The sequence below is a fragment of the Petaurus breviceps genome, unplaced genomic scaffold, assembly GCF_028583685.1.
Source record: "Petaurus breviceps papuanus isolate PSGF00001 unplaced genomic scaffold, PetGlider_PUasm1.0 90639, whole genome shotgun sequence".
Lineage (NCBI taxonomy): Eukaryota > Metazoa > Chordata > Mammalia > Diprotodontia > Petauridae > Petaurus > Petaurus breviceps.
In genome coordinates this window covers 7,612,987-7,631,509 of record NW_027187296.1, presented here as the reverse complement: position 1 = coordinate 7,631,509, position 18,523 = coordinate 7,612,987, and the positions used below count along the sequence as shown (strand labels likewise).

Sequence of the window (18,523 nt, the reverse complement as noted above, 5' to 3'; positions counted from 1 at the left end):
TCATACGTAGTAATAACTAGAAGGGGTTAGCTGATAACCTGTTGAGAGTGAGAATGAAACACAATGTAGGAGACCTAGGTGTGGGAGGTCATCAGCAATGGTGGAAAAGGTACGGGGGGTGGGTGGGGGGAATAAAGAGCCTTGGAGACAAACTTGTCAAGTACTTTCTCTGACTATATCAACTCAGGCATATTATACCACTTCAGCATGCATAGCATGATTGCTAATACATGTCCTAGATCCTTATTTCATCTTTCTGCCTCCTCATCCTAAAATAATGCAGAAGTACAAAATTTCTCACCCTGTTTAACATCACCTTGGGCATTTAAATTCCTTCATAACCTGACTTCAAGCTACTTAAATTAAATTAAATTCCCCTACACATTTTCTTTCGTCCAGCTACGTTGGCTTTCTACAGCAATCCATCTCCTGTCTTTGTCTTTTCCTATACTATCTCTTATGTTTGGAATGCTTTGCTTTCTTACCTTCACCATTTAGAATATTTGGTTTCCTCCAAAATGCAGCTCAGGTTCTGCTTAGTGAGGCCCTTCTAACTCTTCTTCTCCACATATACTTTTTTTGTTTTTGCTTTTTGGAGGGCAATTGGGGTTAAGTGACTTGCCCAAGGTCACACAGCTAGGAAGTATTAAGTGTCTGAGGTTGGATTTGAACTCAGGTCCTCCTAACTCCAGGGCTGGTGATCTATTCACCGCGCCACCTAGCTGCCTCCATGTGTTATTTTTTTTTTTTTCTGGTTGACCAGACACATTTATTCTGTGATGTTCTGCACGGCATTCAACCATGGGAGTGGGAAATAAAGGGATACATTGTACAAACACATCAAACAGGAAGGACACATACTGGTCTGGACAAGGGCTGAGGTGCCTGGCATGGGGGCGGGGGGAGTGGCCACACTGCCCTCCGGGGCCACGGGCTCTGGTCAAGGGGTGAGGAAGGGCGTGGCCCCAAGTCCCCTGGCACCTGCCAGGAGGCAAAGCCACCCCTGCTTCAGAATTGCTGAGGGAGGGCAGGGACCAAATTTTGGAGAAAACATGGAAAATAGAACATCTATAAGGGGGAGCTTAGTCACACAAACCATGTGTTATTTTTTATATACCCATATGTGTACATGTTAAATTCTCTGATTAATTCCTTGGAGGCAAGGTCTATTTATTTTTGTCTTTGTATTGCTCATACCTAGCACACTGTACAGAACTTAATGTCTTTGTTGGTTGGCTGATTACAGATCACAAAACCCTTTGTAAATCCTTTCAGCTGATAGTGCGGTAGACCCTGGTGGAGACAAAGTGAAAAAGTAGCACTGTTAAAGATTATTATAAGGTCTGCCATTCATGTTTGTTGCCCCTTGCAGGTATGGCGACTCTCAGAACAGAAGAGTATCAATGTCTGTTCCCAGCTGGATTGGAAGCGCTCAATTGCTGTCCATTTCTGGTACCTCCTTCCTCCTACTGCTTCCATTTCCCAGGCTCTCAGCATGTATGAGGAAGCATTCCAGGTAATGTGTCAGGGGGAAAAAAAAAACAGGAAAAGGGCTCAGGAGTCAGGGTGGGGAAGTATGAGGGATGATCTTGTTCCTATAGCCCATTCCTTTACCTCTGGACAAGTTGGGCTGAAACCCTTCCAGAAAAATACTCATCTTACCTTTATTTAAATGTTCATATTGTCCTATATTGATGTTACTTGGTCAGAATTTCTCAAGTCTGGCTTCATTTAATAATGTTCCTTAGTGACATCCAGATTTGGGACACTAATATGGAAAGGGGTACCAAAGATTCATATTTGTTTTAATTATCTTTATCAAGAACCTTATTCTAAGGTTGTGTTAAGTTGCAACATTATTTTTGCTAACTTGAATGTTGTAGTTTCTTGGTTGCTCCCTTGTCACACCTTTGTTCTTGTTGTGAGCAGTAGTCCGTTTTTTAGAAGTATTTGTCAGATACAGTAGAGTCAGGGAGCCAGGAAAATAACAAAAATTACAGGTCAGTGAAGTTGGTTGAAAGATGAGGGCTACAAATATCTGTTCTAGGTCATTAAAGCTAGGACATCCATTTTGGAGAGCCTGGATATAACATAACCTTCTGAAATTTTAAGAATGTTTTTTGGTCTTTTATATTCCTGTCCTGCCTTTCCCAGAAAAATTGAAGTGGGGCTAGTTTCTGATCAAAGAATGGAGGAAAGCAGTTGTACACTATCTTAATATCCTCTCTCTGCAGAACACTTCTGAAAGTGAAAAATATGCCTGTAGTCCCCTGCCTTCATATCTTGAAGACTCTGGCTGTATATTGGAAGAGGACGATACCAGGAGACCTTTTAGAGATGTGTGCTTTCACCTCCTCAAGCTCTACAGTGATAGGTAAGTAGGATTTATTTTGCCATAGAGGGTTTCCTCCTCAGCCTTGCTGCTGCTGTTTGCTTCATCTGAATACTCCTTTGCTATTGAGAGCTCAGGAGAGCTATGATTAAGTAATAGTAGTAGCTGACATTTATGTAGTGATTTCATATACATTAAGTGATTTGATATCCAAACAGCCTTGTGTTGGGGCAGCGAGAAGACTACCAGGACATAATAGAGGACCTGATTTCAAATCACCATTTTGCTTTTTACTTAACCTGAGTGATTTTGGGTAAGACCTCTTCTGTGGGCTTCAGTTTGTTCATCTGTAAAAATGAGGTGACTTATTAAGTAAATATCTGTAAGGCTTTTTTCAGTTCTGCGTACTATGGATAGCTTGACAGGTGTCTTCAAGTATTTGAAGACTTGATATGGAAGGATTCAATTTGTTTTGCTTGGCCCCCAAAGGGTAGAACCAGAATCAGTGAAAAGATACTGGGATCCAAATTTCATCTCATTGTAATATAAAACTTTTTAAAACTTAGGGCTATGAGTTCCCATCCCTGGAAAATAGCAGAATGCTACCTGACTCCCTTTTATTAGGGATGCAATATAGAGGTGATTACTTTGTAGATACCAAACACCTTCTAAGGTCACTTACTCTTTGAGGTATCTTTGAGCACATGATGTTAACCAAGTAGCAACGTATCTGAGTCAACTGATTGAGCAGCCAAGTAGAAACAAAATGTATCTAGAATTAAAAAAGGAAGGTTGATGGGAGGGGGGTTCTATCAGATTTCCCAGAAAAGGTTTGGTATTCAAGATGTATAGACAACAGATAGATATGAACTGTATGTAAAAACAAAAGCCATTCCCCAGTAGATAAGAGGTCAAAAGTTATGAACAAACAGTTCTCAAAAAAAAAAATTACAAATTGTTAGCTAAATGAAGAATGTGCCAAATCACTCACTAATAATAAGAGAAATGAAGATCAGAACAGCCCTAAGATTTCACCTCACCTAGGACACTGTCAAAGATGACAAAAGACAGGAATAATCAATATTAAAGGTGTTGTGGGAAGATAGGCACATTACTATATTATGTTGTTGGTAGAGCTGTGAATCAGTAAGACCGTATTGGAATTATGCAAATAAAGTGGCTAAAATGTCCATACCCTTAGACCAAGAAATTCTGCTACTACCCCAAGGAAGTTAATGATAAATGAAACTCCTCATAAATACCAAAACGTTTAGAGCAGCACATTATGTGATAACAAAGAATTGGAAACAAAGTAGATGCCCATCAATTGGCTCAACAAGTTGTGGTGTGAATGTATTGGAATATCACTGTGCTATAAGAAATGATAGATATTATGAATACATAGAATCATGGAAAGATTAATAACAATCTAATGAAGTAAGCACAGCCCCACCCACCAAAATACGCACATACATCATAATTATTATATAAATGGAAAGTACAGCCACAAAACAACCAAGAGTGATTATTTATAAAATTTAAAAGTACAAGCATGGCCCCAAAGTTGAGAAGATCTTGTCATTCCTTTGCAGAAGTGGTCCACAAGTGTGATATTTTAAGATTTTTTGATACATCGAAAAGTTTTGGTGGGATGGGGGGTAGGGCATGGATCTTTCTTATATTTGTTGTATGGGAAGGTTCTCTGAGAAGGAGGTAGGGGCAGAGATACTGGAAGAAATTCTGGTGAAGTGAAGAAGACAAAAGACCAATTCAAATTTATTTTTTAAAAGAAAGAAACAAAGCTGAGGGGACTTACAGCCAAGATTTCAGCATGGACAAAGACAAGACTAATCCTATACCTGCAAAAACCTGAACTTTATGCCCAGCCAACTAGTGATCAAGAAATCCAGTGAGAAGCTATAATAACTGTCTTCTTCCACCCTAGAATTGCACAAAAAGTCAGCTAGCAGCCCATGGGCAATAGGAGAAGTATCCACCAGCAGAGCAAAGTTGTGTATTCTAGGCAGCTGAGCAAGTAACCTCCCAGCAGGACCAGAGATGAGCTAGAAACACATGTAACTTGTATGACTGCTCAGGGGCTGCAAGATTAGGAGCTCCCCTCTAATTAGGAGCTCTGTTTCAAAGCCTAAAGGTCTAGTCCTTGGAAGACCCAGGGAATGGCAGGTATCAGGGTAGCATAGCAGCCCTTAATCCAAAGCAGGGCTGACCAGCTGTAACACCAATGTGATACCCACAGCAGCTGCTATTAATATGCATACATATTTCCAGGGTAGATTTGCAAAATATAACAAACTTTCTTCCTCTAAGGCAAAACCAAAATATTTATTTGGAACATCACTATTAGGATACCAGGAGGTAAGATTTAGCAAGGTACTCATCACCAATCCCGGGAGCACCTATATCTCAAGCATTCTTTCTGTCCGGCCTCCTGTAATCGGAACGGGAATTTGAAGATCTTCCCTGCCCCTTAACAGATCTAGGGGGGAGTTTGAAGACCTCCTCTGCTTTGAAAGTAAATTCTGCCCCCTAATAGGCTGACTGTAATCATGTGGAGGATGTGATGGAGGGAATTTGCTGAAGGGTGCAGCAGAGCCCACAGGAAGCTTCCCTGCTGTGAAGATAAACTCTGCCCCCTAATAGGCTGAATGTAGTCACATGGAGCCTGTGGTGGGAGGAGTTTGCTGAAAGGAAGCAGAGTCCACAGGAAGCTGGTGGTGAGAGATAGCCAGACTAGAGAGGACACACAGGCAAGGAGATAGAGAGGTTTGTGAGTAAATAATGATCTTGTATTGGTTTGTGGGAAGGCTGAAGGATGGTGTGGCTCTCAGTGTTATTATGGTTTCTGAATATCTTTGGTACTATGGTGGAACCAAGCTTATTGCTTTTGGGATTGGGTTTTCTGGTATCTAAATAAATTCAGCAGTTCTATCCTCTGGAGAGTTTGGTCTATTTTGTGATGGAACATCATGCAATACTTATAGTCACGGTCTTTATCATGATTGCGGGTGCTGTAAATATTGCATTGGTGCTACACCTCCCCACAAACAAATTCCCCTAGACAAATTCTTCCCTCCACCCACTCAGGCTTGCTTTTCTCTCTGCTCTGTTTCACTCTCATTCTCTTTTCCTTGGGCAAGCTCCTCCTACTATGGGCTCCATGTGACTCAGACTGTATCACAACTGTGAGCTGGGCCAGAGCTTAAAGCAGGTCACAAAAGCTTATTAATGAGGAGGGAAGAGCTTCCTATTCCATTAACATTACACCAACCACCCAGAAGCACAGTCAGGAATGGAGCTTGATTAAAGTATAAAAAGTATTAAGTTTAAAGTATAAAGCTTTAATTCAGGAACAAAGCTAAAGAGATACTTAGACTTAAGAAGCTCTGGAGAGGTCACAAGTGGAAAAAATTTAAGAAGCCCTGGACTAAAGACCACCAACTAGATTAAAAAATTATTTTAGATCTAGAGGTTTCCCCAAATGAAGGAGCAAGTAATTCTGTAATAAGTGCAAGTAGAGACTTAAAGAAAAAACAGATTTTCCACAGGGACTACATGAATACCTAGAGAAAAATTAAGCAAGAGGTAATAAAGGAAATAAAAACTTTGGAGTCAAGAATTGGAAGAACATGTATCTTAGAAGAGAAAATGGTAAACCTTACCCCAAGTAGTAAACTCCATTAGAACTTGATATAACCAACCATTCTGGAGAGCAATCTGGAACTATGCCCAAAGGGCTATAAAAAGAGTGCATACCCTTTTGGCCCAGTAATACCACTTCTAGGGTTATATCCCAAAGAGATCATAGAAGTGGGAAAAGAACCTGTATGTACAAAAATATTTATAGCAACTCTTTTTGTGGTGGAGAAGAATTGGAAATCAAGGGGATGCCCTTGATTGGGGAGTGGCTAAACAAGTTGTGGTATATGAATGTAATGGAATACTATTGTGCTATAAAAAATGAGGAGCAGATGGACTTCATAACAACTTGGAGAGACTTCTATAAACTGATGCTGAGTGAGAAGAGCAGAACCAGGAGAAATTTGTACACAACTACAGATACCTCGAATGTGTGATGACTAACTTTGATGGACGGGCTCCTCTCAGCAATTCGAGGTTATAAGACAAATCCAAAAGACTCAGGATGGAAAGAGATACCACATCCAGAGAAAGAACTACGGAGTCTGATTGTGGACTGAAGCAAACTACTTGCTTTCTTTTTGTTTTGTTTTGTTTCTTCTTTCTCACTATTCACTCCATTGGTTATAATCCTTCTTTACAACTTGACTAATGTTTAATGTGAAATGTGTAGATCCTATGTTTGATTGCATGCCTCCATGGCAGGGAGGGGGGGAGAGAAAGAGGGAGAAAATTTTGAACTTAAGGGATTGTGGAACTGAATATTGTAAACTAAAAGTAAATAAATCTTTTTTTTTTAAGTGATCTAAGATTAGACAGAAATTGACAAATGATTCCATGAAGCAGCAAGAAATATTAGAGCAAAATTCAGAGATTGTAAAAAGTAGAAGAAAATGTAAGCTATCTGATATCAAAAACAACTGAAGTATAAAACAAGTCAAAGAGAGATTTTAAAAAATTTACTTGTTAAAAAGTCGTCTCCCTTCTCCTTAAAAGACCTCCAAAAGGTTCCAGAAATGTCATAGCCAAATTTCAAAGCTCAAAGAAAAAAATGCTACAAATATCTTAGAAAGAATTGAAGTACTAAGATCTGGCAGCAGCTTGCAATATAAGTGAGATCATCTTGGAATACAGTATTTTTTTTGGAGGGGGGAAGGCAGGGAAATTGGGGATAAGTGATTTGCCCAGGGTCACATGGCTAGTAAGTGTTAAATGTCTGAGGTCAGATTTGAACCCAAGTCCTCCTGACTCCAGAGCCAGTGCTCTATTCACTGCGCCACCTAGCTGCCCTGGAATACAATATTCTAAAAGGCAAAAATATAGACTTACCACCAAAGATAATTTGTCCTGCAAAACTGAGTGTAATCCTGTAGGGCAAAAAAATGAGTCTTTAATGGGATAGAGGACTTTCAAGCATTCCTGATGAAAATAACAGACCCAAGTAGAAACCTTGAAATACAAAATACAAGTTAAGAGAAACCTGGCAAGGCAAATTTTTTGGAGCAGTTGAAAGGAGTTGTGTGATGATGTGTTGATATTCTAATATGAGGAGGAGAAACAAATGTCCCTTCAAAACTCTAATATTTGAAAGAGTATTGAGGGAGTTAAATAAAAGAAGCAGAAGACCTGAGGATAGGTTGATCCTTTTCACAGGGTTGGAGAGGGAAAAGAAGGGAAGTTGAAAATAAAAGTATTATAATAATGTAGAAAAGAGGATTTAGGAAGTAGACCTCACTATTTCTCATAGTTATGGTTTATGAGAAGGGAGGGCTACAAATATGGAGCAGAAGGAGTGGGATGAGAAAGGCATCAGGTGAAACCTCCCCCTTACCGGAAACAGGATGGTTGAACATGCACAGAGTATGGTGTAGAAAGACATCAGGCTCAACAGGGAAGCAAGCAGGCACAAGGAGAGGAGAGTTTGTTAAGGTAAAAGTGTAATACTGGGGGAAGTCACAAACAAACTTCATGATCCTGACTTTGAAGGGGAGTTTGAAAGAGCAGAGAAAACAAAGAAAAGAACAAGAATCTAAGGGGGCTACCTTAGATTGACTCTTAGATGATTGAGGAATGACTGAATGAATTATGTATATGAATGTAATGGAATGTTCTTTCACTATAAGAAATTATTAAAGAGACAATATTGGAGAGTGCTGGGTAGTTTGATCTCACCCAGTGTGTGTGTGGAAGAATCAGGAAGGAAGAAAACAAGAATTTTTCTTTTTTACCTTGGGAACCTTTTTTATTGGCAGCTTTTACACGAGGGGGAGGGGTGGTGGAGGTCGTGGTGGCACTCGTGAGCAGAACGGCTCCATCTTGAAGTCTGAACACACTGGGACCCTGAGACCAGTGCTGAATTGAAAGGCGAAACAAGCATTTTTTAAAATACCTAATGTGTGTCAGGCACTATACTAAACACCTTACAAATATTTCATTTGATCCTCACAACCTCCTTGGAAGGTAGGTAGGTACTATTAGCTGCCTCATTTTACAGTTGAGGAAACTGAGGCAAACAGGTTAATTGACTTGCCCAGGATCACACAGCTTACAAGTGTTTGAGACTTAGATTTGGACTCCAGACCCAGTATTCTTTCCACTGTGCCACATAGCTCCCTTTAGGTCATCTTACTCAAATTCAAGCATAGTAACAATGTAAAGAAAATCATTTTTGAAAGTCTTAACACATACTAGTACATTGACCAGTTATGATAAGGCATGTTAGCCCCCAGAAGGTAAGAGAAGAAAAAGCCATGTATTTTTGGATTATGACCACTGTATGAATTCCTTTTGCTTGACTGCTTATTTGTTATAGGGTTTCTTTTTCCCTTTCTCTTGGTTTTTAGGTGGGGTAGGGATAAGGAGAAGAGATAGATTTGGCAGTACCAAAAAAAAAGAGGCATTGGAATATTTTTTTAAAATTCACAGAAGACCTTAACAGACAATTTATAAAGAAGTACAGACAAGTGAGGACAGTTTTGAAAGTGATATGTGAATTTGTTATCTAATTCTTTTTAAAAGCAAGCAATTTGAAATGGAGATTCACAGTTTCATATGGAATCCTCTTGTGCTTGTTGTATTTTGCCCTCCCTTTTTTTTTTATCATCTCTAACTTGTATGTTGATATCACATTTGTACATAGCTGTTCACATATCTCCTTTAGTAGCTTGTGAGCTTCTTGAGATCAGGAGCTATCTTTTCCTTTCTTTGTAATCTCAGCTTCGCACTGTGCTTAGAACATAGTAGGCACTTAATATTTGTTTATTGATTCATATGGAATGTTTTTTTTTCATGTTTAAGTTCAAGATAAAAAAAATTGTTTTTTGAAAAAGAGAACCATCTTCCATCACTATTCTTATGCCATTTGTAGAGAGTTGTTGTTTATTTTGGATTGTTTTTTTTTTTTAATTTCTATGGGGAGGCAAATAGAAGTGAAACTCCAAATAGCTGCTCAATCAAAAGGTTCAAGGATGATGAAAAATTGGAGGCATTGGCTAAATAATGAAAAAAATGGATTTTGCTGAGGGACAGTGGAAATATGTTGAACTTAAAACTTTGAGTCCCTGCTTTGTTCATATAATAGCTGTAACTAGATAAGTCACATAACCCTTCCAAATTTTAGATTCTTTTTCTCTAAAATGAAAATGAGGGCTGCTAGGTGATACAGTGAATAGAGCACTGGCCTTGGAGTCAGGAGGGCCTGAGTTCAAATCCAGTCTCAGACACTTAAAACTTAATAAGTGTGTGACTTTGGGTAAGTCGCTTAACCCCAGTTGCCCTGCCTTCCCCTCTCCAAAAACACACACACACAAAAAAAAACCACTCTAAAATAAAAATAATACTTGTTTTATGTATACTTTGTAACCACATATTTTTATTGTTTATGCCTATCACTGGCCCACAGGGCTACAAATGGTGTTGAGCCAGAGCTGTATTTGCATCTAATACGTTACATTTTGCCATTTTTGATAATTTTATGATCCTGTTAGACAGGAGCATGTCTGTGCTTACACATGTAATTAGCAACTTTTTTCTAAGAACTCTGTAAACCTTAAAATCAAATGCCAGAATTCTGGATACAAACAACAAGGAAAATAGAATTTAGTTTTTTTTTTTTCAGTGAGGAGATAAAGATGTCACCAAAAACACCAAACTCTTATTATGTCAGACAGTTTTAACAGCTTATTTAGTATGACTATAGTGTTGACCATAGATGTCTTGTGGCTGTGGGAAAATGTGTTTTTTACGATGTGACAGAACTTTGGGGGAGAAATACATAGTTATTTCTCTAAGCCCATAACACTTAAATCTAGTTTGCTTTCTGTTATAACATTTGTTTTATCTTTATACATCTCTGCTAACGCAACAAAAAGTAGGAATTTCATTAAAGTCTTAACGCAGTCTCAGGCCCATTTCTTGGGCCAGTGTGATAATATTTTCCTATTACCTCCACCTCAGCCTCCTTGATACACCCATTCTTCACCTCTTCTCACTTTTTCTTATAGACATTATGATCTGAATCAGCTGTTGGATCCCCGGAGTATAACCTCTGATCCTTTGGACTATCGCTTGAGCTGGCACCTCTGGGAAGTCCTACAGGCCCTGAATTACACCCACCTGTCTGAGCAGTGTGAAGGTGTGCTGCATGCCAGCTATGCTGCTCAGCTCGAGAGTGAAGGACTGTGGGAGTGGGCCATCTTTGTCCTACTGCATATCACTAACACAAGGTGATTGAAAGGCAACCCCTAGAACCTGCTTCAGACCCCAAAAAGTAATATTCAGGGAATAAGAATTTTCATTACTTCCAGTTTAATTCAGAAAATGTATATTGAGCAGTTGGTATGCAGTCAGGCCCTTTGTGGGCATTCTGAGAAAAGGACAATTTATTGCTGTCAGGGATTTTATAGGGTAGTTGTTTACTTACAGAGGTAGTGGCATTCCTAGGATTACGATCTGTAGCAAAGTGTATTACAATACTGGGGTACCTCTTGGATCCTTGAAGATAAAAATGGAACACAAGTTTTAGAAGGTCCCAGCTTCAAGGGCAGTGATTAGGGATTGTGAACTTATACTCATGAGGATCACTCTAGTCAAGTTAAAAGTCAGGTCATGTTTAAAAAAAAAATATTAAAAGGGCATTTAGTAAGTGCCAGGCCCTGAGCTAGAAATTGGGCGTTGAAAGACAAAGATAAAACTGTCCCTACTCTTAAAGAATTTACATTCTGTTAGGGGTGTGGGCTCAGTAACAACATCTACCCAGAAAAGTAAATAAAACACAAAATAATTTGGAGGGTGGGATGTTGATATTAGCAACTGCGAGGATCAGAATAGGCTTCCAGGAAAGAAGACTTTAAGGAAACTTGGATTCTCTGAAGTGGAGGTGAGAAGGAAATGCATTCAAGGCATGAGGGAGGATGGATTGGAGGAGAAGGGACAGACTTATGGTAGAGAAACCAGTTAGAAAGCTATTGCCATAATCTAGGCACATGAGGTGCTTAAACTAGTGTGGCACTTGCATGAGTAGAGAGAATTTGATAGATGCAATAGATACTGTGAAGAAGTTGACAAGATTTAATTGATTGGATGTTGGGGAGAATGAGAAGTGGGAGGTGACTGAGATTGTAAACTAGCTTGACTAGAAAGATAGTACTTGAGAAAGGGGTAGAGGGAGTTAATGAATTCTGTTTTGGATGTTTTGAGATAGAGGCCTACAATTCAGGAGTAAGATGTAGGCTGGATATACAAATTTGAGAGAATTTTGTGCATAGGTTATAGTTATACCTATGAGATTGCCTAAGGAAAGAGAAGGCCCAGAACAGCCCTGGAAAGGGACATTGTTTGCTCAGCAAAGGAAAGAAGAAGGAAGAGCAGCATCCAGACAGATATGAAACCACCACTAGTTATAGCGGGAGCTACAGAGATTCACTTTTTGCTTTTGTGGAGTTTATAGTCTTATTATGAAGATAACATACAAGTCAATGTGGGAAATGTATGAAAGGCCTATAAACAAAGTGCCTTCAAGGAAGATTTCATGGTATAAGTAGCACTTGAGAAGCTTGTCACTAAGATTGGTCTTTGGACAATGAATTTTCTTAGCTACGTCAGCATAGAGACAGTTTCCTGAGGAGTGAAGGGGTTGGGATCAGCCTCAGCAGAAAGAATCTATCAACAAAATTATAGTTCCTTGAAGTAATTACTGGAAAGAACAATAGACCTGAAATTAGCTGTACTGGGAACTGTACCATTTAACTGCTTACTGTGTGGCCTGAGATGACTGACAGCCTCTGGATCTGTTCCCTTATCTGTAAAATGAGGATGAAACTTAAGTTACTTAACTGACAGGATGTTGTGAGGAAAATACTTTATAAATAGTAAAGCACCATAGAGTTGTGAACTACTGCAATTTATTATTTTCCAGGTTAGAATTAAAGGTCTGAGGGGAGCCCAGGCTTCCAGATTTCTTCCTTGTTAATTTTGTTTCGTTGTCAAATAGACTCTGCTCTCAGACTCACTAGAGGCTCCTTCATCAGTGAAAAGGAGCAGACTGTGAATACTCAGGATTTCATCTAGGAAAAGACACTGTGTCCCCCCAACCCTTAGTCTTTTTATCTTCTTCTAAGTGATGATAATGAAAGGTTAACCCCAGGGAAGCAGTGCTAAAAACTTAGGTTGGAGCAGATAGGGATCATTCTGTGTTAGTGAAAACCATTTCATCTTTCTCTGTTCTCCCTTCCCAGTATGCGTGAGAAGGCAGTACGGGAGCTGCTCACTAGGCACTGCAGACTGTCAGAGACCCCTGAATCCTGGGCCAAGGAGTCTTTTCTGACCCAGAAGCTGTGTGTGCCTGCTGAGTGGATCCATGAGGCGAAGGCTGTGCGTGCCCACATGGAATGCGACCAGCACCTGGAGGCCCTTTACCTATTTAAAGCTGGACACTGGAACCACTGCCACAAACTGGTCATCAGGCATTTGGCCTCTGGTGAGTTGGGATTTCTTGGCCTCAGTTCAGTCTGTACTAAGCTAGAAGAGCTTTGACAGACCAGAAGACAGGATTCTTTCTTGGAGAACCTCATTTTAAAAGTGAGCTGGCTCTATGATGGAACATTAATTTTGGGATAGGAGTAGGAAGTAAGAAGTGGTAAGGTTGAATTATTGACTTAGTTCCCCAATAATGTTTTTGATCTGAAGTAACCCATTTCAGTTTGGTAGAAACATAGCTACACCTCTTATCTTTTATTTATCTCATAAACTACATGAAACCACTACTCTTCATATGTTTGTAGAGTTTCAAGAAATGAAGTTGTGATTGACTATTTTATTTCTTCTTTGGACATATTTCCCTTTGAAACATTCCTTCATCCTGAGTGTGTGACTCGGGCATATGCTATTTTTATCTTCCACAGATGCCATTATTAATGAGAACTACAGCTACCTGAAGGGATTCCTGGAAGACCTATCCCCCCCAGAGCGCAGCAGCCTTATTCAGGACTGGGACACAGCTGGATTAGTTTATTTGGATTACATCCGGGTCATTGAAATGCTCAGCCGAATTCAGCAGGTAGCTAACTGAGGACAAAAAGTTTACAAAAGGTCCACAAAAGCTTGATTAGCTCCTGCCCCTAGGTCTTTCTTCGATCACTGTAACAAATATAGTAAAGAACTTTTCTCTCTTTCTAGGTCATTACAATCTAGTTGTGATGAGACTTAATGAATCAGTAAATATATTGGTGGGAGTAGTTATTTTTTTAAGTCCATCACATTCTGCTTAAGTATATAAATAAGAGGTAATGATATTTAACCAGTGAAATGAAAGCAGGAGAGGGGGCAGGTGGGTGCTAGTCCTGTATGTCTATCTCTACCTCATTCACATATAATCAAGGAAACTTACTGGAGGAGGTATAGTTTGAATGATGGGAGCAACAGCAATTTTATGGGAGGATCTTCAGAGCACAGAGAAGAGAAGGCAGTGGGACAGCGTGTCTGAGTTGATGTAAGATGAGCAATGACTCTTGCAAGATCTTGAGACCCCTACAAGTATTTCTTTGGTTTGCAGGGCTATCAGGTGGTTTCTTCTCAGAGGGTTTTTTTTTAGGGTGAGAGTGATCAGATTAAAAATGTTTTAGATATGGGGAAGTAATCTGAGGTCAGAGTATCCCATAAGGAGAAGATAGTAGTTCAAAAGCATAGCAAGAAGCAGTTTTGTATGGAGGAAATATGGCCCTTGCTTCTGTTCTTTTGTTCTTAACACATACGGACTGGCCCCTCACTATAGGCTATCTCTTTCTACAGGCTCCTATCCCTGACCCACTTTTGAACTTTGGCTAAATAAGAATCATGATTTCTTCTGCTTAATACATCCTTTCCATAATTTTATCAGGATCATTTGATCCCTCCCAACAGAGGGAACAGAAGCTCAGAAAGATATAACTTGTAACAAGTTGGGGGCAGAGTCTGAATTAGAACCCAGGTCTCCTGATTCTAGGGGGTGGCTGCATTGCAGAATCTAGCTTGGGAATGGGGATGGCTGTGGGCATGAATTTGACTGACCCTTTCTTCTTGTCAGCTCGATTGTCCAGGCTATGAACTAGAGAAATTGCATACCAAAGTGACCTCGCTTTGTAACCGGATAGAGCAGATTCACTGCTCCAATGCCAAGGACCGACTGGCCCAGTCAGGTAAATTTCTATATGTTTGTCCATCTGTCCAGGTTCTCAGTGTTCTCAGGGCTAAGCCCTTGTCTCTTCAGTTGTGTGTCAGGGGTAGCTGGGCACACTTAACAGTTTCACTTCTATCTTCCAGACATGGCCAAGCGTGTGGCCAACATCCTTCGGGTTGTTTTGAGCCTTCAGCAGGCCCCAGAAGGAGCCCTGGATTCACCTGCAGACCTGCAGCGTGTTCCTCTGCGCTTGTTGGCTCCCCACATTGGCCGGCTCCCCATGCCTGAGGACTATGCCTTAGAGGAGTTGCGTAGCCTCACACAATCCTACCTCCGAGAACTGACTGTGGGGAGCCAGTGAGCCCCTGGGCCTCTACCCTACCCTACCCCACCCGCTTCTCGTGCAAATGCTGGTGTGTGTTCTGTTTGGATAATTCATTCATTTGCCATTCTCCTGGTCAGGGAAAGGGAGAGGTGATGTTGCCCCATTCCCTATGTCCCCCTACTGTACACAGTGCCCTCCAGGGCCTGCCAGGCCATTTTCGGGGCTGGGGAGCAGTAGTGGGGTTTTTAGAGCCCCAGGTAGGAGTTCAAACCTTCAGTGAGGTCACAGTCACTATTGTTGTTTTGTTGTGTTGGGTTTTTAATGGTCAATAAAGCACCTTGAGCAGGCTCGCTTCAACAAGCGAGAGAGCCCTCCAACCTTAGCTACCTTCCATTTCCATTCACTGCAGGTCCTGTTTCCTCTTGAGGGATGGGGAAGCCTTGCTTCCCAAGGAATCATTCCACCTGTCCCTCACCCACCACACCCTGTCCTCTGCTGACCTACCCCAGCTTGGGAAGCATCTCTAGGTTGTTTCTTTTTAAACACTGAGATTTTCTAGCTCAAAAGGTAGAACAGGTTGGATTGAGTGAAGGAATTTAATGAGTCCTCTCTGAGCTCAGCATAGTGCAGGGTCTAAGTCCTGCAGTGAATCCTCGGTCATTGGCTCTTTTGTCATCTTGGCACCACTCTGAGAATGGAGTCCCACCCCTGCTACCTTGAGATTCAGATGATCAGTCATAATCCTTGATAATTCTGGGGTAAATACGTTTCACCCACCCCCATTCTCTATTCCCAGCAGGTCCCTGTAGATCAGCCAGCCACTCTTATTTTCTCATACACTTTAGAAGTTTGTCAGGTGGCCTTCACCCCTGTTCATCCTCCCCACTTACTGAATGTATCAATGTGTAACGTGTCTGCTGGACCTCTTGCCAAAGCAGGGAGTCATTAGAAGGTGGGGGAGCCTGGAGACCAGAGACTTGCCCACTGTCCCATTTCCCTGCCCCCTCCCCCTCACCTCCTCACATACCCAACCAACTTGTGGCTGCCTCCCCCATCTACATGTAGTCTGGTCCCTCCATCTAGTAGCATCTGAAGTCAAATGAAGACTGTATGTGCTGTACCCGAGGGGAGGAGAGGAGGCCCCTGTCAGACAGCTGCTGGCCCATGGGAAATCCCAAATAACAGACTGGGGTATCTGGTGTCAGGTACTGCTGTGAAGAGCAGCTTTACCCAGGGTCTTTATGCATGAGGATTATGTAAAGGTTTTTATTAAAACATTATATATATATATATAAATAAATGATCTAGATTATTTTCCTGTCTGTTTTTCTGAAGCTACTTTCTTAAAAAAATAAATAAATTGTTTATCACATTCCTGGAGCTGGTATTGCCTTTGCATTTTTGAGTGGATTTAAACCAGGCTAGAAGAGTGGTTTAAAGGTTGTATCTGAAGAAGAGAAAACTTCGTTGTACTTGTTTCAGTCATGTTGGACTCTTTGTGAACCCATTTGGGATTTTTTTGGCAAAGATACTGAAGTGGTTTGCCATCTCCTTCTCCAGGTTATTTTACAAATGTGGAAACTTGAAGCGAACAGGGTTAGGTGACTTGCCCAGGATCACATAGCTAATAAGTATCCGAGACTGAATTTTACCAGTCTAACTGAAAACAGTATTTAATTCACACTTAAGATCTGTTATCTACCAGAGTGAGGCTTGACATTTAAGGGTAGGCTTTTGTCCTTTACTGGTTGACCTTAGAGCTAGGGGTCAGTGTTATTGGCTATAACCCTAAATCTGTTTGCAGATTGTGACTCTACTCATAAGTCCCTTATTCTCTCCCCCCACCTCCCAAAAAAGCCCATATTTAAATAGTCATCTAAAAATATCATAAATCTGTTTTGAAAGTTGCTATAAGGAAGCCTGCCAGATATTTGCTAAATAGAAGCTATGTCGTAAGTGTGAGGACATGACCGTGAATGACAATATATCAGATCTCTACTTGGTAGAAATAATTAAACTTGTGTAAATGGCTATCGCTAGAATTCTAAAGAGGGTAGGGGGTGGAGGATACAAAAATATCAACTGGACCACTAGGGTCATGGAAAGGTCATGGAACCCCTTAAAGTGAAACTGGATAGTCTTGATACTGAATAGGAACAAAAAAATTAATGCTAGCCAGTCTCTTCATAAGTGGCAAAAATTGGTTTCTATCCAGGGAACCAACTTTTTGGAAGCTGTGAAGCCTACTTGATGGATACCTCCAGACCACCACTATTCTTCTGGTAGGAAAAGTTTAACCCTCAATTTTCTATCCAAGAGGGACTTTATCACTTAAGTTACTATTAACATTTTAAAGGTTTAGAATGAATTAACATAGTGCTTTAAAAGAGTCCCCCTTAAAAAAAAACAGTTCAGTTATCATAATGGCAAAAAAAAAATCAGTTCGGAGGAGTCCCTTTCACAGGCAATTATTTGCCATGTGTTACCAACATTAAAATAGTGCTCATTAGATTGTAAGCCCTTTGAAGGCATGAACTGTCTTCTGCTTCTTTTTGTACCCCTAGTGCTTAGCACACAACTAGTTAAATGTTGGTAGATGAGTGGATGGATGGTAATTCACATTTAAGGACACTATGCCTGGAGCCTATCATCTCAAATTCTTAATAACTTAGGAGCCAAAAGTATTGGAAATTGGAGGGATGCCTATTAGTTGGAGAATGGCTAACAAGTTGTATTATATAAATGTAATGGAATATTATTGTGCAATAGGAAATGATGAACAGAAATATTTCAGGAAAACCTGGAAAGATGTATATGAACTGAAGCAGAGTGAAATAAGCAGAACTAAGAAAACATTGTACATAATATCAGCAACATTGTATGATGATCAACTATAAATGACTCAGCTCTTCTCAGTAACATGCTGAACCAAGACAAGTACAAAGGACTTAGGAAGGAAAATGATATCCATATCCCGATAAAGAATAGATGGATTCTGAGTGCAGATTGAAGCATATTTTTTTCACTCACTATTCTTTTTCATAGTTTTTTTCCCCTTTGATCTGTTTCTTCTCTCACAACTGTGACTAATATGGAAATGTTTTACATGATAGCACATGTATAACCATATCAAATTGCCTGCCATTTTCTGAAGAGGGGAGGAAGGGAGAAAAATGTCGAACTCAAAATCTTGTAAAAACAAATGCTAAAAATTGTCTTGACATGTAATTCGGGGGTGGGGGGGAAACACTTAAAAAAAATCTCCACTAATATATACTGGAATTTTTTTTTCATGAAACAGATTTATCACAATGAATTTTAAATTTTCTTATCTTCATTTTTAAAAAATAAGGTCATTTTCCATCTCAAATCCTTTATTGGCTCTATAATTCACCATGATTTCCCCCCCAATAAAGCACCTACAAAGACCTGGGGAAAACAAAGAAAGAAATGATGACCAAGATGATTTCAGAAAAACCTGGAGAGACGAACTGATGCAAAATGAAGTGAGCAGAACCAGGTAAACATTGTACATAACATCAATACTGAATGATGA

The 18,523-nt window shown here is 40.2% G+C and overlaps 1 protein-coding gene across 3 annotated transcripts in view; it reads left to right on the top strand.

Annotated features, from left to right (window-relative positions):
• The window catches only part of NUP98 (nucleoporin 98 and 96 precursor), a 102,146-nt gene extending 85,807 nt beyond the window's left edge, over window positions 1-16,339 (top strand). For all 3 annotated transcript variants that reach the window (XM_069064721.1, XM_069064719.1, XM_069064720.1), the window contains exons 27-33: window positions 1,373-1,516; window positions 2,235-2,374; window positions 10,492-10,713; window positions 12,724-12,965; window positions 13,390-13,544; window positions 14,550-14,661; window positions 14,786-16,339. In XM_069064721.1, coding sequence (XP_068920822.1) covers window positions 1,373-1,516; window positions 2,235-2,374; window positions 10,492-10,713; window positions 12,724-12,965; window positions 13,390-13,544; window positions 14,550-14,661; window positions 14,786-15,003 — 1,233 coding nt within the window. In that variant the 3' untranslated portion in view covers window positions 15,004-16,339. The remainder of the gene's footprint in view (window positions 1-1,372; window positions 1,517-2,234; window positions 2,375-10,491; window positions 10,714-12,723; window positions 12,966-13,389; window positions 13,545-14,549; window positions 14,662-14,785) is intronic.
• The last annotated feature ends 2,184 nt before the right edge of the window (window positions 16,340-18,523 follow it).